At 40.6% G+C, this 25593-nt stretch overlaps 2 protein-coding genes across 5 annotated transcripts in view; both read left to right on the top strand.

Moving 5' to 3' along the window:
* The window catches only part of LOC125883744 (zinc finger protein 239-like), a 128580-nt gene extending 120851 nt beyond the window's left edge, over positions 1 to 7729 (top strand). Inside the window, exon 2 of the mRNA XM_049568269.1 lies at positions 6542 to 7729. Within this exon, the coding sequence (XP_049424226.1) occupies positions 6542 to 6901 (360 nt within the window). The 3' untranslated portion in view covers positions 6902 to 7729. The remainder of the gene's footprint in view (positions 1 to 6541) is intronic.
* A 3704-nt stretch (positions 7730 to 11433) lies between these two features.
* Positions 11434 to 25299, top strand: si:ch73-71d17.2 (RPA-related protein RADX). 4 transcript variants are annotated; one of them, XM_049568247.1, is made up of 19 exons: positions 11434 to 11510; positions 12611 to 12722; positions 14942 to 15134; positions 15204 to 15331; positions 15860 to 15991; positions 16154 to 16320; positions 17680 to 17836; positions 17927 to 18035; positions 18102 to 18193; positions 18307 to 18432; positions 18569 to 18673; positions 18852 to 19025; positions 19112 to 19236; positions 19316 to 19587; positions 19680 to 19733; positions 19983 to 20026; positions 21209 to 21481; positions 23046 to 23192; positions 23282 to 25299. In XM_049568247.1, exons 1-19 carry the CDS (start codon positions 11448 to 11450, stop codon positions 23404 to 23406), a joined length of 2598 nt encoding a protein of 865 aa, XP_049424204.1. In that variant the 5' UTR covers positions 11434 to 11447; the 3' UTR covers positions 23407 to 25299. The 4 variants fall into 4 exon arrangements, with proteins under 4 accessions (XP_049424204.1, XP_049424206.1, XP_049424205.1 ...); XM_049568249.1 differs by having other exon boundaries at positions 14945 to 15134; positions 23282 to 25298; XM_049568248.1 differs by having other exon boundaries at positions 19683 to 19733; positions 23282 to 25298.
* Positions 25300 to 25593: the final 294 nt, after the last annotated feature.

The following is a 25593-nucleotide window of genomic DNA, read 5'->3' as shown; positions in this document are numbered from 1 at the left end:
AAAGCAAAACAAATACAAAAACACAGTATTCACCAAAATGACACCATTTATCAGCCAGAAACTGTAAAAACAGAAATCATTGTTAGATTTTCAAATTTCCGACTGTAATTGAATGCATCACGTGTGACAAATGCTTCTGTAAAAACATTTAAATAAATAAATGTGAGCTTGAAATAGTGATATTGAATAAACTGTTTGTATGAACTGTTAATTAAACTGAGGCTTTTTTTCAACTCCAGGTTTCTGTCTTCAACGTTTAACTTTCAGACATCAAAAGCTAAGTTATAAAAATCTATCATATGGTGGAGGGAGGTTGGTGGATTTTCCCCCAGTAACTCAGGGAGGCTCGAGGAAAAATATCTGGAGCTTCAGGGAGGGTAAAAAAAAAAGTTGCACCCAGTCACCCCTTCCTCTGATAAATAAAGAACAGTCCCTAAAGTTCTATAGATCCCCCATTCAACTTTTTTATTCAAGCAACTTGAAAAGAACTCATTACTTCCTGGCGGGAAATCTTCTTCCTTAGCAACATTAACTACGAGGGGCGGGGCTTATAACAGGAAGGCTCCTTACGACTCAGCCCAGGACATCAGAGTCCATGAGAGGAAAGGAGGAGTATCGCGTGAGTTGGAGAGTGGTAGGATTGAAAATTGTTTGGCGGGTTGCATAAACTGTACTTTGACTGTAGCATCATGTCAACTACCTCAGATGGTTTCAGTGAGAATGAAATGGAGCGGATGATATCCAGATCTACAAGACAGAAAAGGGCGGCTAGAGAGAGGAATAGGAAAGAACGGGAGTTAAGCTGGTCAGATGGCAGCGAAGTCGAACCCACTAAGAGGAAAAAATCAAGACACAGTCCTCAGAAGCAGGACCAACATGATCAAACAAACGACTGGAAGGTGATTGAGTTTAATCAAGACGGAGGGCATTACCACCCGATAAAGCTTACTAAAGCAATCGAAGATGAGATTGGTAAAATCAAGTTCGCGAAGTTTATGAAAAATAAACGAGTAATGATACATGCAAACAGCAAGCAACAACAAGAGAAAATTCTCGGTATGTCTACCTTGCTTGGAGAGAGAATGAAGGCTCATGTACCCGGGGACTTAGCAAGTGTTCGAGGTCTCATTTTTGGAATACCTTTAAGTATGACTATGGAAGACATCAAAAAAGAAATTAAAGGTGGTAAAGTGATTAAGGCCTCAAGAATCAAAAATAAAAGGGATGGGGTACTGAAAGATACCACGGCTGTGATACTTCAGTTTGAGAAAGTTCTCCCCAGATCAGTGCAAATGGGTTACATAAATTTCAGTGTAAGGGAGTATATCCCAAAACCCCTCAGGTGCTTTGCTTGTCAAAGAATGGGGCACATTGCCAAACAGTGTCATGGAAAACTTAGATGTGCAAGATGTGGAGGACAGCATGAGTATGGAAAATGTGAAAAAGACGCTAAAGTTAAATGTTGTAATTGTGGTGGAGATCACAGTGCAGCATATGAAGGCTGTGTGGTGCAAAAAGAAGCCAAAGAAGCTCAGAGGGTTAAGATAACGGAAAAGGTATCATATGCAGAAGCACTCAAGAAAGTCAGAGTGGAGGGAACACACCAAGTCATTGTAAGTGAGCAGGCTCAAAGAAAAGTACTGCAAGATAAAGCCCATACAAGAGAAAGCCAGGTGCAGAACCCTGTACAGAGTGTCTGCAGTCACAAATGTAAGACTGGAGAAAACACCACAGCTATCAACAAAATCCAGTTTGTGGCCTTTATCTGCCATACCATTAATGTAGCCACTCAAATGACGAGGAAAAGTGATAAAATCAAAACTATTGTGGAGGCAGCAGGAAAGTTCCTTGAAATGAAAGATCTAAAAGCTGACCAAATCCATGCTCTATTGTCAACGGATGAATCAGTTGGAAATGTACAAACTGTCAGTTAAAACATCAATTATGGCCTTCCTTATTCTCCAATGGAATGCAAGGAGTCTTATAGCTAATGGTCAAGAACTCAAAAAATATATTTACTCTCTAGAAACTATCCCAGATGTAATATGTATTCAGGAAACCTGGCTGAGACCTCACTTAGATTTTATAATCCCTGGATTCAGTTCAGTTAGGCATGATAGAGCCAATAATCAGAATGGTGGAGGGTGTGCTACATTTATTAAAGATGGGTTAGCTTATAGAGAGATTGCTTCACCTAATAACATTGAGTGTGTAATTCTTGAGATATGCGGTGGAAGAATTAAGGGAAATATTGAGGTAATAAATTTCTATAATCTATGTAAAAATCTGGATGTAGAAGTGTTAAATGAAGTGGCTGGAAGTCCACACAGAGCAGAAATATGGTGTGGAGATTTCAATGCACATAATACTTTATGGGGCAGCAACATTTTAGATGAAAGATCACTTGTATGTCTTAATGATGGACAAGGGACAAGATTTGATGTAGATAGAGGTACATTTTCATGTATAGATCTCACGCTAGTGTCTGACTCTTTAGTTAATGCTTGTGAATGGAATGTTAGAAATGACTCTCTGGTAGGTAGTGATCATTTTCCAATACTAATTAAAATGAATAAAGAGGTATCTAAACAAGAGGGTTGCACGTTTACAAGATGGTGCTTTGATAAAGCTGACTGGAAGAAATTTAAACACTGTTGTGAAGCCTCAGTAGGCTCTATTAGTCTTGAAGGAGATATTGAGGACTATGCAAAACAGATAACAGACCATATTCTAGATGCTGCAAATCTGACTGTTGCTAAGAAAACAACAGGGAGTAGTGGGGGGTAGAGGGGGTAGTTCCTTGGTGGAATGAGGAGTGCAGTAAAGCCATTAAAGAGAGAAACAGAGCTTTTAGAAAGCTAATGAAAAACATGATACAAGAGAACCTTATAGAGTTCAAAAGAAAAAGGGCTCTTGCTTGGAAAATAATTAAAGACGCAAAGAAGAGATCATGGAGAGATTTCTGTTCCACCATTGGCAGAGAAACAAAATTAGCTCATGTATGGTCTATGTTTAGACAAATGAATGGTAATAGAAAATCAGGTAAAACTCCAACTTTGATTAATGAGGATGAATTGGTAACTTCAGACAAAGGAAAAGCAGAGCTACTTGGGAAAACATTTATTGCCACTCATAGTGGTGATCACCTTGATGATTTACACAGGAAAAAGAGAGAGCAGGTTCTTAGGGAACATAAAAACATCTGGGAGAAAAAAGAGAGTTGTAGTTCAACATTAGATTTGGAGTTCACAATGAAAGAACTTAAAACAGCCTTACAAGGCACAGGAAATACGGCTCCAGGACAGGATCAGATTTGTTATGCAATGCTCCGACAGCTACCTGAAGTAACATTACAGATAATATTGAATCTTTTTAATAAAATATGGAGAGAGGGACAGATACCCAGGAGCTGGAAGGAGGCAGTAATACTGCCATTCAGCAAACTGGGGAAAGATCCTGGAAACCCAAACAATTACAGACCTATTGCGTTAACATCTCACATTGGCAAATGGATGGAGAAAGTCATTGTAAATCGATTAGCGTTTCTTCTGGAGAAGAAAGGGCTGCTAAATAATAATCAGTGTGGTTTCAGGAAAGGGCACTCAACAGTGGATGCCTTAGTAAGAGTGAGCAATGAAATTGAAAATACTTTTAAAATGAAAGAGGTAATGGTTATTGTGTTTTTTGACATTGAGAAGGCTTGTGACTCAATGTGGAGAGATGGTCTTCTTATAAAACTAAATCAAATGGGTATTGGTGGAAGAGTCTTTAATTGGATAATGAATTTCTTAACAGGCAGAAAAATCAAAGTTAAAGTAGGAACAGCATTATCTCAAGATTTAGAGGCAGAAAATGGTATTCCCCAGGGAAGTGCCATTAGTCCACTTTTGTTTAATATCATGATTAATGATATTTTTTCAAAACTAAATGGGAGTATTAATTCAGCCCTTTATGCGGATGATGGTACCTTATGGATGAGAAGCAGAAATGTGACGCATGTTATCAGGAATATTGTAAGCGCTATACAGGAAGTGGAGAGGTGGTCATATGAGTAGGGGTTCAAACTTTCAGTCAGTAAATCCTGCTACATGATAATAACAAATAAATGGAAGGTTAGTAATGTAAACTTAACACTGTATGGTCAACCACTGCAGAAAGTATCGGAGTTTAAATACCTTGGCCTTTGGTTGGACAATAAATACACATGGAAAACCCATATCCAACATTTAGAAACAAAATGTAAAAAAGTAATAAATCTTTTACAAGCTGTTGCTGGATACTACTGGGGGGCAGACAAACAAGCTCTAATGGACATATATAAAGCACTGATGAGGTCAGCAATAGACTATGGCTGTATAATATATGGAGCAGCAGCAAAAACTACTCTACAAAAAATAGACAGATTACAATACAGGGCTTTAAGAATATGCACAGGACTCATGAAAACAACACCAATTAATGCAGTCCTAATAGAGGCAGGAGAAACACCACTAACATACTGGGTTAAACTGAAAGGAAATGCTGATGAAAACCCCTCAGCTAATACATTAAAACCGTGTTGGGAATACTCTACATTTCAGAGAAGAGGCTTTGGATGGGAGATAGGAGATAAGGTGAAACAGTTTGGCATGGAGAACTTGGAGTTTACAAAAGCTAATCCTACAAGTAATGTTCCTCCATGGCTGTACCCAGAAACAAAAGTTGACATGAGCATTCTAGAAAAGAAAAGAGAATGGCGCTTGACAGAAACTGGAGTTAAAACAAATGTATATCTGAGACAAAAATATTATACATATTTTGCACTCTCTTTTATTTATTAATTCCTGCCTTAGCACCGGATGTGTTCCAGCTGCTCTCAAACATGCCATTGTGCAGCCTCTTATCAAAAAGAAAAATCTGGACACCTCTGTGCTGTCTAACTTCAGGCCAATCTCTAAACTGCCATTTTTTGTCCAAAATTTTAGAGAAAGTGGTTTTTATTCAGATCCAATCATTCTTAGTGGCCAATGATATCTATGAGAAGTTTCCGTCTGGCTTTAAACCATGCCATAGCACTGAGACAACACTGCTGAAAGTTTTCAATGATCTAATGGTAACTGTTGATTCAGGAAACCCTGCTATGCTAGTGCTCCTTGATTTGACAGCTGCTTTTGACACTTTTTCTTTGTTATGCTGATGATGTTCACATCTACCTGCCTTTAACATCAAAATCCAATGATTCTGTAAAGACACTACTTGATTGCCTAAATGATGTAAAATACTGGACGACCGCAAACTTTTTGAATCTAAATGAAAACAAGACTGAAATCATAATGTTTGGATGTGGTCCAGCAGATTTTCCTGCTGGTTTTCTGGGCCCCCTTACACCAAACATCCGGTCATCAGTGAAAAATCTTGGTGTAATATTTGATGACAGGCTGAAATTTGATCGCCAGGTTAATTCAGTTGTGAAAAACAGCTTTTTCCATTTGAGGATTTTATCGAAAGTAGCAGGGTACCTGCCACGTGAAGATCTTGAGACTGTAATCCATGCTTTTATTAAGACACGACTGGATTACTGCAACTCACTGTATTTTGGCCTGGACCACTCACTCTTGCACCGCCTGCAGCTGGTACAAAATGCAGCTGCCCGTCTCCTCGCTGGCAAACGCAAGCGTGACCACATATCCCCTGTCCTGACTTCGCTGCACTGGCCCCCGGTTGCTTTTAGAATAGATTTTAAAATTTTATTGTTTGTTTTTAAAGCTCTCAATGGCCTAGCCCCCCAGTACTTGACTGAGCTCCTCCGTATCCACGCCACTGCCTGAACATTGAGATCTTCTAATCAGCTGCTACTGGTCACCCCCAAAATGAGGCTAAAAACCAAAGGTGACCGAGCCTTTGTGGCGGCGGCCCCTAGGCTCTGGAACAACCTGCTCTGGCACATCCACTCTGCGGGATCGATTGAGGTTTTTAAATCCTCCCTAAAGACACACTTCTTCTCCCTGGCTTTTAATCAAGTTTAAATGGACTTCTGGCAAAATTTTAATTTATTTTATTCTATTTTATAGCACTGTGTTTATGTATTTTAGTATTTATTTTATTTATTGTAATTCCTGCATTGTATGGGTCACTTTTATCATCTGTGCTGCTTTTAATCTGTACAGCACTTTGGTCAACCCCGATTGTTTTAAATGTGCTCTATAAATAAAGTTTGAGTTGAGTTGAGATTTAAATATTTTCTCCATGTTTCCGTGTAAGCTTCACTTATCCGTGGGGACAAATGAACGAAAGGTTGTTGTTAGTTAAAACTGTAACATGGATAATGACTTCATTAGCTTCCTGTAGTCCCCACAGTCCTATAAACTGGCGTAAATAGTTTCAGCACATGAGGACCCACAGCAGTTCAGTTCAGGGTGGAGATGAAGACTCTGACACTGATCTGAGCTCTGTTTGTGTTTGTTGCCATGATCAACAGACATTCTCTAAATGTTATTTATGGTTTTAGATACCTCATTCCACTGTGACATCTCACTGACTCTCTGTTTGTCTGTTGCTACAGAGACAGAGAGCAAGTGAGGAACTCCAACATCATCAGAGAGCTCACACTGGAGAGAAACTACACAGGTGTGACCAATGTGGGAAATCTTTCAAACGCAGGTATCACCTGAATAATCATCAGAGTGTTCACACTGGAGAGAAACCATACAAGTGTGACCTGTGTGGGAAAAGTTTCGCCAGAGCTGGTACCTTAAAAATCCACTACGGCATTCACACTGGACCAAACCATATAGCTGTGACCAATGTGGAGCGGCTTTCCTACACAAGAATCACTTCTTTGCCCATCAACGTGTACACAGTGGAGAGAAACCATTCAGCTGTGACCAGTGTGGGAAAGTTTTCGCTACTCAAGGTAGCTTGAGAGTCTATGAATGCATACACACAGGAGAGAAACAGCACAGCTGTGTTGAATGTGGAATGGCTAAACGCACTGACTGTCACCAACGTGTTCACTCTGGAGAGAAGCCGTACTGGTGTGACCTCTGTGGCCCGGGGAAATGCCTTAGAGGTCAATCGACGTACTCACACTGGAGAGAAACCATACTGGTGTGATGAATGTGGGAAAACTTTCACTACATCAAGTGAACTTCGGCTGCACCGACGTGTTCACACTAGAGAGAAACCGCACAGCTGCGACTAGTGTGGGAAAGCTTTCACCTGCCAAAGTATCCTGGAAGTCCACCAATGTACTCATATTGGAGAGAAACCCTACAGCTGCGACCACTGTTTGCCCCTTCGACCAGCCTCAACATCCACCGCCACGGTCACACCGTATTGTTTTGAATATTTCTCAGAGGCAAGCTAGCTGTGTCCTCCCACCTGATAACCAGAGTTCTGCAGTCATGAAATTAAGTTATGAGGTTGAAAAACCTGTGATTGATTGATGGTTGGACTGATCCAATGATTCTGGCGAGATGAACAGACTAAAATCTTATTAGATATACAAATTTTGACAAAGTTTTCCTATGGGGACATAATTTGTTGATGAAAAAAGGTGACAATATCGGTGTATCATGACTTATGATATTGTGATATTATCGTATCCTGGGGCCTGTCATGATGCCCGCCTCTAGCATTAAATAAAATATGGCTTTCAAATGACTAATATAAAACATGTCCCAAGGAGAAAGAAGACCATGACTGTGCTAAAAAAAATTATGTTTTTTGTGCAGAGCAGAATAGTGGCCAAAATGACAGGGTTCCCACAGTCATGGAAAACCTGGAAAGTCATTGAATGCACAGTTTCTCTCTCCAGGCCTGGAAATGTCATGGTATTAGTAAAAATCATTTCAAGTTTTGGATAAGTGATGGAATTTTGTTGTGTGTACAGTAATCTTTGGCAGATAAAGTTTCAAGTAATGTAACAAAATACTGAATTTTTTAATGTATTTATTTATTTTTGTCGCTGTTGATGTAACGTAGCTCTAATATGCATCAATGCGTGATGTTTTGCAAACCATCGTGTAAGTTTCTTCATTTTCTCACTGTGTTTTGTCTCCCTCCATACATCCGGGCAAGCTGGAATTATGTGTGATTGGAAGGCCTTTTTTTTTTTCCTTCTGAAGGACGTTGTATTGAGTTTGAGTTTGAAATACTTTGAAGTATTTGAAGTGAACATAACAGACTATCAGGTCTTGCAAAAGGTTAATGCTTAATTTTCATACAGTAGTTAACTTCTTGAGAAGTGCATTATACAGTTCTGTTTGTGTTATGTGTTGTAAATGGTTTTGTTTTGAGTCCTTGAAAAACCATGGAAAAGTTTTTAATTTTTTTTTTTTTTTTGCTGAAAATGTGTGGGAACCCTGAATTTAGTTGGAGTGAAACAAAGTCTGGATACCTCGCCACATTTGGAAAAGTGCTCTATTTCAAACACCTGCTGTCAGAGACTTGTCCAGGCAAATGGGGGTAAATTTTATGGAAAAAGTTTTAGGAATTAATTGGCAACAATTTGTGGGAACTTCGGGCTGTTGTGTTGTGTTTTTAAGATTTGTTAGACCTCTGCTACCTCCCCACATTGGAGCTGCAGTCTTGAGTGTTTTTCCACACGGGTGTTATTTCTTCGTAACTAAGTCTGAATTCATATGAAGTAATCATTAAATCAGGCAGTAATTCAGCGTGCGTTAATTAGCACATTTTTTTTTTAACTTAGGCGAACTCCCACTTTTACGTGACTGAAACACAGGAAGTTTTTAATTTACACTTTTAACCTTTGGTTTACCATGTGACCACACTGCCATCTAGTGACCATGGATGGTTACTGGAATATTAAAAGTGTCATATTGTTTAGGGATCAGTGTTTATTAAATCTGCAGAGCGGTAAATCCAAGTGTTTACCTTCTGTTTTATTTGTAAAGATACTGAATATTAAATTCTGCCAGTTACAGTCAGCTTCTGATGTAACTGACAGGAGAAGGTTATCATGTGTTTTGACTGTTTAGGTCACGTGTTTCCTGAGTATTTGTTGTAATAAATCAATAAATGCATTTTTTTTAAATGTTGTTTGTCCCTTTTTTCAGTCTGTGTCCCCTCTCTAAAATTCAGAGGTTTTTAAGGGTCTGTGAACGCAGCGCGGGAGGAACTCTTTATGATTTCTTTTGTTCCTCAGTGACAGTTTGAGTTGTGGAGTGGATAGTTGATCATATGTGATCAGATCAGACCGATGGATGAGAGGAGGTTTTTGAATCTGTTTGTTTGTTCAGGCTGAGAGTAAAGATTCTAGTCGAAGCAAAGAGATGCAGATTCATTAAAGATGGCGCCAGCTGAGGTGAAGACAGGTCAGCTCAGCTCCACACCACTCCTCTTCTTCATCACTACTCTGCCTCCCTGATGTTGTTTCTGGAGGTGAGGTTCATCCTATGGTTTGGGGTGTTGGTATCTTAGTGGATAGTGCCGGCGCCCCATGTATAGAGGTGATGCCTTGCTGCAGCGGTTGCGAGTTCGACTCCGGCTTGCAACCCTTTGCTGCACTCTCTCTCCTCACCTCGCACTCTTCACTCTGTCCTGTTTAAACTTCCTTTTAAACAGGAAATGAACATTTTGTGCTCATGAGATGCACACAGTCTTTTTCAACATAAACTTCAACGTTGGTAAAACATCTCAGTTATTTCCTTGTGCAACATGGTTTGACTCTACTATAAGCGCAATCTTTTCTTATAAACATGCTCTTGGCTCTTCGGCTTACATGCATCCAAGTCCGACGCGCTCAGCGCTGTCAAATGTTTTAAAGTGACCATGAAATGCAAAACACTTCTCTCCTCTGGTTCAAAACGTTTATTTCCAAAAAACTTAGGGGTTTCTTACCGCATCATGGAGTGACAGACAGATCATATCGGTTCATTTCTTTCTTTTCCATCCATTCAAACAAAACAAAAAACAACATTTAGCAGTGGTCTAAAACTGTATGGCTGCGTGCCTGAAACCGAGAGCTCACCCGGCCCCAATAGCCACCACTAATATATCCCAGGTGCTGCAGTCAACTGTCTACAAAGAGGAGGCGGAGGTGAGAATGGCATCAATTATGCATAGCAGCGAATAATCAAAATTAGCAACAATTCACAATTTCATAATTGTTATCAATTCAACTCATAATTCAAACCAGAATATTTCATGTTCATATCTCATAACCAATCAGACAGATAATAATAGCAAACTAGAAAAAATAAAAATATTCCTCAAAACATAAATCAAGCATTTGGCTCCAACATCTACATTTGTAGAGGCCTCCTGGGTGAAAGTCCAGGGTTTGTTGGACACATCCACCAACCAGCCCTCCCTCCCTCTCTACAGGGACATTACTGCTCCTTCTATTAAACAGTTACCAACAGCATTTTAAACAGCGGTGTATCTTACCGCCATGCTGTTGGCCGACTGGTGGTGGACCATACAAAGAAAAAAACAACAATTAAACTAAAAGTGGAGGGAGGGGCTGCAGTCTTTGATTTGTTAACTTGTTTGTCGGCACATTAAAACATCTTGTGATGTGATTTTATTTATTTATTTTTTGTTCCATTGGAAATCAAAAACACATGATATCTTAATGACAAATCAAAGTGGTACCACTTTACTTTAGGCCAAAAAATTTATTCATCACACTGTCATAATGGTGTCATAACAGCCAGTTTTGTGTCGTATCCTGCCAGACATCTATCTGGCCAAGAGTTAGAATCCGTCTGTAACCTTGGACATCTGATTATGATAATTATAATGTCAACTTGTCATAAACACAAAAAGAGGTGCATTTCTTGTTAATGTCAAGTTGTCATAATAAGGACATCCCAAACAAACTTGCCATTACAAAAACCGAATGACACTTGATGACAGCATTCATAAACATTTATGACAAGTTCATGACCGTGTCATGTCATAGTTATGACAGTGTCATGTCACTCTGATGTAGATACCTTCAAGTAAAGTGTTAGCAGTTTTTGTTTGGTCTTAGAAGTTGTGTAGGTTATAAATGTTACTGTATATTACCGGCACTTTCTTTCTTATAGCTAGACAATGTGTTGATAACAGCTCATCAAGGTGTCCCATCTCCATTATTTCTGATTAACTGCGTTTTTATTATCTGTGTTTATGAATAAAGTGTGTAAAATGAAATAAAATGAAATGATTTATTCTGAGTTATTTCATTTTTTTAGTGTATGATGACAGGAAAAGTGTATTCATTCACGTCTCACTGACTGACGTCTGACTGAACATCCAGTGAACCAATCAGAAACTCTTCTCTGAATTTAATTCAGTATTTATGATAAACCGTGAAAAAATAAATCAGAGTTTTTTAATAAGATTTATCTGTTACAGCTGCAACGCGTTACATGAATCGTCACCATGGAGTTATTACAGCAAGCTTTGTGTCTGTGTCCCACAATGCACCGCACTGTTATTGATTGTGCTGCCTGTCCAACATGGCGGCTCCTGATTGCGTCTTCCACAGAACTCTGACCCGGTCCAGATCCGGCCCAAACAAGGTCTGAACCACCACCACCACCACCACCACCATCATCATCATCATCATCATCATCATCATCCTCATGATTGTTTTACTGATCTATCGCTGTTGCATTTGGCGCGTGCTTCCGTCTCCACCCCTCCTCTGAGCTCGGACTCAACATCAACCAGACTCCGTTCAAATATCAACCGATTTAGCGTCGCTTTGCTCAGGAGCAAAAGCACTTCAACTAGACTCTTAATGTTCTCTGAATGAGGAGTTTCAGGTTTCATGTAAACGATCCGTTTGCTTTTATCTTAACAATAAAACGCGGGATCTCAAGAACCCGCCTGTTTCCCCTCTCAGTCTGCTGCAGTGAGAGTCACTTAAAATCCACATTTCATGTCTAAAAACTCCCGTTGAGTGAATTGTGGATATGCCGATTTTTTCACAAGACGCTAAAGATCTAGAGAGCTGCCCAGCTGTGTTGTAGATGTGTTTCTGTGAGCCGGTAAATCCGACCGATATAAATTACCTAAAATTTAAATGGAGTTTGGTCCGAGTCAGAGAGCGCGCGGTTCAGCTGCCTCTCACCTCTCTGCCACTCAGGTTCATCAGTTAAATGAAGGTTGTTATTAACTGTGTTATTTTGTTCATTAATCGTCATCACTAAGACCAACATGTTGTTGCATCTGATGTATTCACAGTTCAGTTATATTTTCTGTATCTGCTCTGAATGTCTAACCCGGTGGATATTTATCTTTTTATTTATTTATCTTGTATTTAGTTCAGTTAAATATCAGAAACAGTCTCACTGAAATCTAACATTTGTGATTACAGAATATAAACTCTTCTTTTTGTCATAAACCGGCCACAAACAGTGTCTCTTACATTCCTCTGACTGGCTCTGTTTCTGTTTATTCTGTTTTCTATCATGTTTCTGACTCTTTGTTAGTTTTTGTGCTGGAAGCTTTTATTGTGAAAAACTTAAATCGTTTACTGACTCACATTGATACCGTCAGTGTTTCCTACTAAAGTTCTTCAGTGTGTCCGCAGGTGATGATGTCACAGGTTCAGTTTTAGTGATTAATCTCTAGGTTTTATTTTGTTTGTTTGTTTTTTTCCCATTTTGTCTCTCAGGCGTCCTCGTCCTCTCCTGCCGTCTGCAGGGAGTTCCTGTGTGTGGTGGACGTGCAGCGGTACAGCAGAGACCAGGGATCCTCCATCTACTTCCCCCAAGCTGTCCTCAACGGTCAGACACTGCAGGACAAGACAGACAAACAAAACACAGCAACAACACAGACAAAACAAAACAGGACTAACAAAACAAATAAACCACAAACAAAACTTTGCAAACAGAATAAAACAGGAGAAACAAAATAAACAAACAGGTCAAATGAAACAATAGTAAGATAAGATACACCTTTGTTGATCCCACAATTGACAAACAACTGAGTACAAACAAAACAAACTGGAAACACTAAACAGGATAAACAGCACAAACAAAATAATAAGCAACAGAAACAAAACAAACATGTAAAAAACTCAGAACAGTACAAACAAAACAAACAAATAGGACAAACAAAAGAAGCCAACAAACAAATCGCTACCAATAAAACAAACAACACAAACAAAACAAACAAAAAACAGGTAAAAATAACAAAACAAAACAACCACAGCAAACAACACAATCAAAACAGTGTAAACAACACAAAACAGGACAAACAAAATAAACAGGCCAAAAAAAACAGTTCGAGCAAAAAATACAAATGGGATAAACAACAAATAAAGAATAAACAAAACAAACAATCAGGACAAATTCACGACCACAACAGGAAAAACAAACAAACAGGACAAAGAAAACATCCCAGGTCATGAACCAGTATAAAACAGGAAGGTCGACACTTTGTTATCATGAAGCGAGATCAACCTTTCCTGGGTTACACAGACCTATCCTGGGTTGACTAACCCTAACAATGGCAACCAGGATAATCGGTATCACAATGCTGGATATCAACTCGGTAACTCAACCCAGGGTTGCTTTATCAAGAGCCGTGAACGTGCACGCAGCGGACCAATCACAATCATGAGAGAAGCGCAGTGTCACTGAGCGTCCTCACAGAGCGCCGTATGTGAGGGGAAAAAAGTATTTCTCATGTGAGGATCAGAGATTAATTCTACTAAAATATGAGGAGGAGAAAAGCAGCATTAGAGAAAAGGCCAACACCGTGGCAGCTGCAGGAGGAGGAAACACGCGTGGCAACACATAACGGGATGAATAATGTTTAGTTTTAGTTTAGATTAGTTTATTTGCACATAATGTTAAAAACAGACAGTATAACATTTACAAGATTAAAAAAAGAAAAGTGCCGGAGAGGTTAGAAGCCACTAAAAGCTTATCAAAGAAATTCCCCTGTCAAAACATCAATGAAATCACATAATAGAGAAGAAAAGAAACGGGTGAGGAAAGAAGAAATAGAGGAGGAGAGAGGGAAAAATCAAGACAACACAAGGCAGCAAATAAAATGATGTGTAGGTAAAATGACTCATCACTGGTTCAAGTAGCTACAGTACCTGTACCTGTACACCTGACACTGATCACACCCTTGAATCCCATGAAATCAATGCTGCGCAGATGAATTGCGTGTATTACAATTATCGTCTAACATCACTGCGTCTGATAAACTGGTCTTCTTTGTCATAACGTTATATATGCTACAATAAAGCTTAAAGCTGACGCCACAGTTAAATCATATCAACACCAAACTGATAGTCTGAATAAAATCATCCTGATATTGAGCTGTGTTAGAAATTAACAGCTGTGCAGAAATATACCTAGTGTCCCTCTTTAAGAAACAGAAAGGAAAATCCCTCAAACACCATGAAATGTAGACATGATAGGCTACTTTCCACATTTCCAGCAGCAAAGCTGTCAGTTAGGCCCATTATCTTTAACAGGGATCACTTCCTCCAACAAAACAAAATGTTGGCACTAATTAATGGTGCTATTAAGTGTCCGCTAATGATCAGTTTCTTTCTTATGAAGGGGTGGGATGAAAGTTCCACTTCTTTCCACTCCTTTTTGAACAGTCTTTTCATTGTCTGTTGTTGTTGCTTTCTTTTCTTTTTTAATGTTCAAAATAAACTTTCAAATCAAAATCAATCAAATGAATTAAACTTCCCGTCATGACTGGGCTGCATTTCTGTCAGCCATCAACAGCTGATTGGCCAGTGGGTGGTGCTTTTTATAGGATCAGATTCAACCCTGAACTTACCCTGCTCCGGAGCAGGATAGCCGTTCAGAGTAAGTTACCATGGTGATCTACCCCGATAAGAACTGAACCGGCTTCGTGAGACCGAAAACCCAGGGTTAACCCTGAAGTTACCTCGCTAAGACATTAATCCTGGTTCGTGATACAGGCCCCTGGTCTTACTGGTTTGTGTTGGTGTGTACTGGTGTGTTGATTCCAGCAGGTGATGACCTGTATGACATCACACTGACAGACGGAGACTGCAGGCTTCGTGTGACTCTGGATCCTGGTCTGAACCGGCTGGTGGAGAGGAACGTCCTGCAGCCAGGGTCGATGCTACGAAATGCCGCCTTTGCCCCCGCCATGACAGCTCAGCTCCCAGAATGCCCCGGGGCCTCTGGAGACAGAGACAGGTGAGTGAGGACAGGTGGACTATGTCGCTGTGATGTCATCAGTCAGGTTAAATCTTTCTGCTCCTGCAGCTACAGACTGGTGAGCGTGGAGGTCAAAGATGGAGCTCCAGGTGACGATGATGAGGAGGAAGATGGAGTCAGGAGGTTTGACGTGGACCAGGACTCTCTGCCCTGGTTTGGATCGTCGGAACCTGCAGGTGAGATGAGACTGTTGTCAAAATTCAGATTCAGATTCACTCGCTACAGGGGCAAGGAAATAAAACCTGAACAGCCAATCAGAGTGATCTCTCTCACCGACGAGCTCTGCCGGTGATTCAACATGCTCAATCGGCCGAAAAGCCGCCGACGGTGTGGGACACACTGCAAAAACTAGGGCGACAGACGTTCAGCGACAGCCCGACTTTGGACGGTCGGCTTGGTGTGTCAGGGCCTTTACAGTGTGAGGGGCATGACCTTTCAAAAATTGAATGTGTGGGCCTTAATCATAGCGCCCTCATCTGGCCAATTAGCGTCATATTTCTTGATTAGCATTTGTACACAACTTCCAAGAACTGGTGAAGATTTAATGTGTCTACGATGAACCAACTCACAAAAACATTGCTGAAGAAAAAAAGAAGTCCAAGCAAAAACAACAAGGTTTCAGCTCTGCAGGCTCGAACCCCCGATGAGTCGCAGGTATGTTCTGCAGCGTGATGATGATTCTGATTGGCTGATTGATCCCACAGGTCCTTTGGTTCCTCTGAGAGCCAATAGAAGCGTGTTCCTCCCTCTGTGGAACAGTGTGGACTACAGCGGGGAGGTGTGGAGAGAAGCCCCGCCCATTGAGGAAGAGGATGGAGATGAAGAGGAGGAGGAGGGTAGAGATACTTTCGATCATTACGTTTGAATATTAATCAGATTAAGTCTGATTTTTCTATATTTGACTGTCCAACTGAAGTCTTAAAATGTGCTACTATAATTTATGGGGGAAAAAAGGATATTAAATTTAAAGGGTAAAAGAAGTGTGTGTGTGTCAACAGTTCAACGTCCTGCTGTGACCGTGTCAGAACTGCGTGACTCCTTCCTGATCGGTCGCCGGGGCGTTTCCAGGGGCGCTGTCCAGCATCAACTGATCGTACGCATCATCAACAAGTCACACCTGATGTATTATGGGAAAACAGACCGGAACTGTGAGTGTCCATATAAGGTCAGTGAACGCACACACTGTCTCTCGTCAGATATCTTAGCAAACAGATATTTTCTTTTACGTTTTGGCCTCTCGTCCACAAACAGAGTTTCAGGTCACTTCACACAGCATCAAATGAGGTGACAGTCGAGGAGGTCGTAATAACATACCTTTAATCAGAGGCAGTGTTGTAGATGGCGGTGGTCTTTGTGGTCACATCGCAATATGTGAATGAAAAATTCTTTTCACTGTGTTACTGATTCAATTTGTTCCACCATTTTTAAAATGTCTTTGTCTTTGCCTACAGTCGCATCTCGCTTGAACTACACTACACTGCCTCCACCATCTCTGGTGGTACTGCTCAGTTTTACCTGTATTAATGAGCTCTCAGAACACTTGCACAAATACTGAAAAAATTAAGGCAGAGTACAAACAGAAGGCTCCGTCCATGTTGATATATGTTGAGCTTAAATGAGCCCTTAGATGAAATCAGCATTTCTCAAACTGGGGCGGACGTGACCAGGGGATAATGTTATGTTTAATGTTGTGTTCACACCGGGCGCGAATAAACCAAATTCAGGACAGTGAATTACGTAAAGAAAAGAAAACACGATTAGACATGAATCCCCAGCGGGCAGTGCGATGGACGCAATGGACTTGATGCAAACCACGCAAGTAGTGCGATTTCGTGTGGTGCGCTTATTTGCGAGAGTTGAAAAATCTGAACTTCAGCAACGATAGCCAAGTATCTGGAGTCCTCCAGGGACATATGACACAGAGGACGCACCGGCAGAAGTTCATTCATCGATTTTGCAATCTCAAGCACGTATGACATGAGTTATTCACGTGTATGAAGTCAGCGCAGAATATTCTAGGGCTCAAACTTGTGTGAGTAACGCGATGAAAAAATCTGCATCACATTTGGTGTGAATGCAGCATAACTAATGTTTTTACGTCGAAATCTTTTTTACTGTGAAACAGTAAACAAATCATGCTTTCACAAAGCACAGACAGTCTGTAGGTTTACAGAAAATATAGCTATGACACAGGGATGAAAAGAAAAACAGGTGTTGCTTCTCAGTAGTAGAGTGTACATGGTATGCAGGTATTTGCAGTGTACCAGTAAGAAAACATCAGGATTTCTGTTCACTCATTAACGGAACAACGTTGTGCTGTGACAGAGCTTTTACTTCAGATATTTGTTTTCACAAAAACAGAGTCAAGAGATGTGACAGCAAACTGAAAAAACACTGTGGGGTCATGACAGAAAGACTTTGAGAACCACTGGATTAAATAAAGGAGGACCAAAGATAGAACCCTGTGGAACACCAGACTATGTTAACTCCATTGCCCTCTGTCTCTCTCTATCTGTCTGTCCAGGCAGTGTTGGAGGTGTGTGACAGGACAGGAAGTGTGTGTGTGGTGTTGTGGAACAGTGTGTGTGTCAGCTGGTATCGCTGTCTGAAGCCTGGTGACATCATCAGCCTGAGACGCTATCGAGTCAAACAGCATTACCAGGCCGAGTCAGATGATATAGGTACACACACACAAACCTATCTCGCCATCTTTACAGGGACTGCTTCCTCCTGAAGTTTCTTTTCTTTGCTGTGTCTCTGTTTGTGTCCAGAGATCAGTGTGAACAGCAGGAATCCTGCCGCCCGCATCTCTGTTCTCCCAGAATCCTCTGTTTCACCTGAACATCTCCCACCTGCTCCATCCTACAGCTTCTACAGCAGGTAAACACACACACATACACACTCACACAAACTTATACAAACACACTCTGACTCTCTGTCTGTCAGCAAGGAGCTCCTGGAGCGTCCTCATGGCGTTGTATGTGATGTCATTGGCCTTCTGACGTTCTCAGGACGACCCCAGCGAATCAGGAGCAAGGGTGAGGGTTGCCATGGTGACTGTATATAGATAACATTCATGCCTTAGTTTTTTGTTTCTTTCAGTTTCACTTAAACACACAAGTCACGCTTCAGTCTGTGTTTTCATTGGTAGATGGCAGAGGGGCGGAGCTTTTGGAATATCGTTGGCTGCGATTGGAGGACGGGACTAGCAATCACCCAATAATGGTGAAGCTCTTCTCTACATCTCAACCTGAGTCCCACCGCAAGCTCTACCCACGTGAGACACACACACACACACACACACACACACACACTTGATTTAGTTGCAGCAGTAGTTTGTCAGAAAACACACATTCTGAGTTTTTTAAGAACATAGTGAGAAGTCAGTGATTTTCATCTCTGTGTGTTTTCAGTGTCAGTGGTCGTCTGTACCAGACTGAAGGTGATCAAAGCCGCTGATCAGACAGACGCCAGCTTCTACCTGACAAATACAACATACACACAGGTGTACTGCACAGGTAACACACCACACACACCTCTGTAAGAATGTTTGATATTCATGCGGTTTGGTACTTTGGTAGCAGAAAAGTGAAACAGCACACGTCTTGTTAGTGCCAGTGATCCTCTCTGCCATCACTTCTTCTTATTCATTGGTCAGCTGGATTCTGTCCTCTCTCCTCATTTGTCGATTGGCAGGGCTGGGCCACCACTCAGAGATGAGTTACCGTAAGCTCCGGCCGGTGCGACACTTCCTCCTGTGGCTGAGGAGCCAGGAGGATGGACAGGTGCTGAGCAGGGCCCTGATTGGAGGATTCTTCATCTACCCGCCTCCTCCCGTCTCCCTGGAAACCTACATGAAGGACAGGAGAGGTCATCTGTCTGTCTGTACATCTGTCAGTGTTGTCTAAAGAATAAGAGTGTAGTTTCTCTTTAAGTGTTTGTGTTTGTGCGAACAGGTGAGCTGGGGTTCCTGCGAGGGGCGGAGCTTCAGAGGGAGGTGGAGAGACTCTGTTACCGGGAGCGACGCAGCTTCTGTATCCAAGCAGCTGTTACCATGGTTACGTACAGCCGCAGAGGAGAGGTGACTGCCACACACACTCACACACACTTTAGTAACTCCCTAACGTTCTAACATGTTTATGTTGTTCTGTCTCTTTCAGGAGGATCGCTGTTTGTTTTGGACAGTCCGACCTTCATCTCTCTCCTCCTCCTCTTCCTCCTCCTCCTCCTCCCCCTCCCCTCGCTTCACCAAATCCTCCCCTCATCCATCTCCCTCGCCCTCCCTCTCCTCTTCCTCCTCCTCCCTCCTCCCTCTGTCCTCCACCCCTCGCTCCTTCAGACCTCCTCTCTCCTCCTCTTCCTCGTTCTCGCCGATGTCTCCGTCCTCAGCGCACAGTCAGCTGACGCCGCGTCCTCTGGATTACAGATCAGGGTGAGATATAAAAACATTTCTTCATCATGTGATTATAATGATTTCATTATTTCAGAGTGAGAACGTGGATTTACACTCAGACTGTGTTTCAGCAGGAGGTCGTGTAAGAGGAAGCAGCTGCTGCAGGCTGAAACACCAAAGAAGAGGTGAGCGCCAAGTATATTTACTCAAGTACTGGACTACATTTAGTGTACCTTTACTGTATGTGAGTACTTCTGTGCGCCGCTACGTCCTCCGCCGCTCCATCTCAGAGGCAAATATTGTACTTTTTACCTCAGTAAGGTTTGAATGCAGGATTTTTACTTGTTGTGAAGTATTTTTTACAGTGTGGTTTTAGTACTTTTACTTTTACTTCTTCCAGCATTGGTTTAGTTCTTTTGTCTCTGTCTCCTCAGACATCCGATGGTCACATTACAACCAGAGCAGAACAACAAGACAGGTCTTCTACTTCGAACTTCTACAGCATCATTTTCTATATAGTAACACACATGTCTGGAGTTATCATCAAATGTAAATATAAGAGTTTAAAACTGCAACTCCCATCAGCCATCTGGGCAACATGTTCAGCATACAAACTGGAGTTATACCGATACCAATACCAGTATCAGAAATGCCTCCGATACTGCCTAAAATGCGGTATCGGGTATCGGCGAGTACAGCCTATGACCAATCTGATACCATGTAATGCCTCACGTCATTACGCATACGCACGCTACAGGCAAACGAAATGGAAATGGAGCGGAGTTTAAAAAGCATTCTACTGTAGCCTTTAAAATGTCTTTTTTACCAAATTGTGTGGCTGCACTTTAACCTGTGTCTTGATCTGTGTCAACACTGGATAATAATAATTATAATAATAAAAAAAAGTTTTATGGCATTCATTCTGCTATTATGTATTTATTTCTTAATATTTTACACAGAGTTTTAGGAGTTGAGACATACAACAGTTCATATCCCATCCATTTCTTTTTTTTTACGTGCTGATATCAGATCGATACTCGGTATCGGCAGATACCAAAGGTTCAGGGATCGGAATCGGTATCGGAAAGGAAAAAGTGGTATCGGTACATCTCTAGTTCAAACCAGAACACAAACTCATGACAGCTGTCAGAGAAACGTGTGTGCGTGTTTTCTTTCTGTTGTTACATGTCATCTTCAACAATTCTGCCTGAATTTTCTCAGGCACGTATAACCAATAAGAAGTGTGGTCCCCACAAGTGACAAGTATGTGGTGGTCCCCACAAAAGACCCCCAAAAAACCCCTAAAAGAATGGTGGTTTCCACAAATCACAAAAAAGTGCGGACCTCTCAAGTGACAAAAATATAGTGGTCACCACAAAAGACCAAAAAATGGTGGTTGCCACAACTGTCTGAAAGATGGTGGTCCCCACAGAGGTCTTAAAACAATAAGGTCCTCACAAAAGACCAAAAAAAAAAAAAAAAATGGTGTTTTCCGAAAGTCACAAAAAAGTGTGGACCCCACAAGTGACAAGAGACGGTGGTCCGAATAAGTGACAAAAATATAGTGGTCACCACAAAAAAACAAAAATAATTTAATCTAATGTAATAACAGTTACAATAACAATAATAATAATAATGACTCCTCTGTGTGTGTCGGCAGTCATTCTGTTTGAAGCCTCCATGGAGTTTCTAGAAAACACAAACGCAGATGAAGAAGATGACGGTGATGATGATGATGATGATGACACCTCGTCCTTCGTCACTGCCCCCCTCCTCCCTGTCTCCCCGACGATTGCTGTGGAGACGCTGCCGATGCGTTATGACCACGCCCACAGAGAGGAGCAGGCGGTTGCCGTGGCGATGGGTGGGAGGGCGTCTGCCACTGGGAGGTTTGACTCTGCCATCGAGGATTACTACACACTGAGACTGAGAGGTACATTTGCTCCTTTAGCTTAATGTATATTTCAGTCATAACAGTTGAATCTATTATTTAGTGACAACAAAGGTATTTTATTTCTGGAGCTGTTGGGTTTGGTTTTTACGTGTTTAGTATTCCTCTGTCAGTGGACTGGTTTAGTTGTGAGTTGGTGTCCTGATGTGCTGTGTGATTAGACCTCAGGAAGAATAGCCTCTGTGTTAATGAAGCTAATGAGGATCCTATCAAAAGAACAAGTAAGGTTCCTGCATCATAAAACGGTCAAATCAAGCATTCTGATTGGTTGTTAGCCACGATTTAATAACCGCCTTATTCCTTTGCACTGTTCAGTATCACTCTACCTTTGACTCTGCACACTCCACTGAGTTCAAACAGTGAAACCAGTCGACTGGTTCTGCATGTGAGGTGCAAAACGTAAGCCTAACAGACGTGTTAGCTAACAAACTGCTACAAAACAGAAACATTTAAGGTTAACTTTGACCTCCGTGGTAGAGGAGTGGATTCAGAGGAAAACCCGCTTGCTGAATTCTAGTTGCTGTAGCTGTACGTCTGTAAATCTGCTGTCTGCTCTCCCGGCAAACTAGTCTACAGTCACTGCAGGGTGAGGCAGGCGGACTGTGGGGTGACAAACAACGTAAACTAGTACTTTGTCTAGCACTAAGCATTTGTCTTGCACCATGCGCAGGCAGCCAGGAAGGCCTGTTTCTCTCTAACAATACTTTATGAACATATTAAAAAACAGTTTAATTTGGAGCGTCTGTAGCTTTCATGTTGCCATTAGTAACCGTTCTATAAAAGAAAGAGCACACATCAGGACCTAATATGTTGCTCAGGTGCTTTAATGTTGAATGATTTTATAAAGGATATATTTAGAAAGGTGGTAGCTGAGGGTGCTGCAGCACCCCCTATTGACAAGGGGTGGAACAACAGTCTGCAAATAGTTGTCTTTTTTAAAAAATTTTTTACCAAAACTCACAGGCTATCTGACCATGTTTTAAATTATAAACAGCTTGTCACAACATACATGAAAAAAGATACTTAAATTAATTCCTCTAATCTGTTATGTTTTGTGAGGATCAGGTCATTGGACAGATATTTGCAGTACTGGGAACTTCTCAATATCACTGACAGGCTGACCAGACTGAGAAAGACCAGAAATTTGCCAGAACAGTTTTGGAGCTGCTTTTTAGTTCCTTAAAATATCTTGGTTGCAACCTGTAGGTTATGATGTGGCAGATACTGTATGTTGAAACTTATCGTTTCAGCAACACTGTGGTTAAGTTTAGGCACAAAAACCACCTGATTTTGGTTTGGAAAAGATCATGTTTCCTGCTGTAGGTGGCTCAGTTACAGCCAGGAATGCTGCATATGTCTCGCTGAAAACATCCAGTTTTGTTGTTTGTTGGTCTCCAATAGTTGGCAGCCGTCTGACTTAAGCACATGTACATACATACGTCATGCATGCACCTTTATACTGTACAGCACCTCTCTGCCAAAATATGTTCCCACGATTTATATATATGTTTTTGAAGTCATGAGTTAAGTAAATGTTTTTCCTCAGCTCTGTCAGACGGTGTGTCGGTCGATGCTGTCTTCCTTCCTCACTCCTCTTCCTCCCCATGTCCTCCCCTCCTTCCTCACTCCAACACCTGGATTTCCATCTTATCACATGGGGCCTTCTCTTCAAACACACCGCCACCTTCACCAGGTCAGCACGCACACACACACACACACACACACACACACACAAAACAAAAACGTGAGCAGAACGATGAAGGTTTCCTCTCTCTCTCTCAGCTGACCTCATCAACATGGCGGCCCAGCTGGCCAATCAGAGGCTGGTGTGTGTCCTGGAGGCGTGTCACCTGGGTGGAGCCACAACAGAACTTGTCCTGAGTCGAGCGTTTCACTTGACCGACTGACCGTTTCGTTGTCAACTTATTATTTAACATTTAACGTTGACGTTTTTATACTTGATAATTTATATTATTTATGAAAGTATTTCATGTTGGATAAATTCACAAGGTTACATGTTTTACATGTTGATGCACTTTACTAATTTTGGGAGTTGTAGTTTTTTTTAACTCTACAATATGGACTACATTTAAAGAGCAACAGTGACAAATTTAAGCTGTTAAAACGATTTCAGTTGTAGCTGTTTGCTAGATTTTTGTACCAGATGTGCTGGGATTTCTAGTTTTTGGTAACACTAAAGATTACAAACTGCAAGTGACTATAATTATTTTAGCACATATATTAGTACATATATTTAGTATGTAAGTGGTATCAATAAAATACACTGGGACAACTTCTAAGTACAAGAAACAAGGGGGTAACAGCTTTCTGGTTAGGGGAGGCTTAAACACAACATGTTTAGTACCTATTTTTTATTATTGTTGTTATTATTATTATTATTAATTATAACAAGAACAACAACAACAATAATAGTAATAATAACAATTTATTATTATTATTATTATTATTATTATTATAACAGTAGTAACAATGTTGGAAACAAAGCAGAAAAAAAATTATTCTCGTGAATATATCTCAAGAACACTTTTAGGGACTTTCCTCAAATTGGGCACAAACATCCACTTGAACTCAAGTATGAACTATATTAGTATTTGATGGTCAGAGGTCAAGGTCACTGTGACCTTGCATCTGTCAAATTGTCCTAAACGTGATATCTCAAGAAAATTTTGAGAGACTTTATTCAAATTTGGTGCAAACATCCTCTTCAACTCAGAAATGAAATGATTAGAATTTGGTGGTCAAAGATGACTATGACCTTGCATCAATCTTATTCTTGTGAACGGGATATCTCAGGAAACAACTTAAGGAATTTTTTCAAATTTTGGCTAAAATGTCCACTTGAACGTAACTTAAAAGATTAAAGTTATTTGGATAAAGTAGGAAGAAAAGTGTGGCAAGCTCTTCCCCCTTTCAGCTGTGTGTGCAATAAAACTTCATATCATTATTACTATTTTTTGTTTTTCATTATCTCCTTGTTCCCTGTACTTTTTCCCTTGTGTCTCAGATCTTATTGGTACAGCTTACGTACAAAATATTTCCACAGTAATTTGTAATATAGTGTAAGTGTTTAAAATGAGTTTTAAAAGAGCTTCAGTGTTTGAGAAAACACAGATGGAAAGATGAGCTTATTAAAGGTGATCCAACAGGTTTATTTGATATGTACACATTGCTCGGTTTCCATGTCTGTGCCTTTCAACGGCCACAGTTTGGAAAAAAAAAACTACTTCTAAAACTTATATTACTTTAAGGACAACAAACAAAGAAATGAATGATTTTGTGTTTCTTTACTTGTATTGTACTCCTGGTTGTTTGGAGAAGGCTTTGAAACTGTATTAAAGATTATACAATTTACAAAGAGTGGTACAAAAATCTATAAATTAAACAAAAAGTTCAGTTAATACAAATGCAACAGACCGTCTTTTTGGTCTAGGTGGTGTTGAGGGGACGGCAGTATTTCTAAAATCCTGGCTTCAGCCCTGGTTTACATGTTTGCTGTTTGTTTTAACAGCAGAACCTCAGTTTGAGGTGTAAATTCTATTTAAGTGCCAGAAAGTCTCCTAATGTTGTATCTCTGTGAAGGTTTTGTATTTGTCACATATTTTGTAACATACTTACATTTGGTAGGAACCTCGTAGCCCCATTCTCAGCTGAATGCTTGTTTTTGTCCTTCTGGCTGTCGATCTGTTTGTTTTTCTAAAGTGTGTACAGTTTTTCATTATGGAGAGTTAAAGTTTTTATTGCAGTTAAATAAATTCTCTCAGTTTAATATTTAAATAGTTGTATTGTCTAAATGGTTGTAACTCCCAGAGGTTTCCATTTGTGCTTCAGACAACTCAACAAGTGAACAAACATGTTGTCTTCCTAAAATGTGACATATTTTATATTTGTCTTATTGTTATTCCAAGCCCATTGGTTCCTACTAAGTCCTAAATATTTAAAAACTCAAATATATAGTCTCATCAGTAGTTTTTTCCCGAACTTTACGCTAAGTAGGTAACGTGACGACACCCAACCGTGTTTCTTTTCCTAACCCTAATCTACATTATTTTACTTTTCTTAACCTAACCTAGGTA

The sequence above is a fragment of the Epinephelus fuscoguttatus genome, linkage group LG23 (genome assembly GCF_011397635.1).
Source record: "Epinephelus fuscoguttatus linkage group LG23, E.fuscoguttatus.final_Chr_v1".
Classification (NCBI taxonomy): Eukaryota; Metazoa; Chordata; class Actinopteri; order Perciformes; family Serranidae; genus Epinephelus; species Epinephelus fuscoguttatus.
The sequence above is the reverse complement of the archived record's forward strand: the minus strand, read 5'-3'. Positions and strand labels throughout refer to the sequence as shown.

What these genes read in the sequence shown, in the direction of transcription:
- si:ch73-71d17.2 (XM_049568247.1), top strand. Translation starts at nt 11,448, where the DNA reads ATGGCGGCTCCTGATTGCGTCTTCCACAGAACTCTGACCCGGTCCAGA. An exon ending in CCACCGCAAGCTCTACCCAC is followed by an intron (nt 18,433 to 18,568) that starts GTGAGACACACA and finishes GTGTGTTTTCAG; the next exon opens with TGTCAGTGGTCGTCTGTACC. An exon ending in CTACACACTGAGACTGAGAG is followed by an intron (nt 21,482 to 23,045) that starts GTACATTTGCTC and finishes GTTTTTCCTCAG; the next exon opens with CTCTGTCAGACGGTGTGTCG.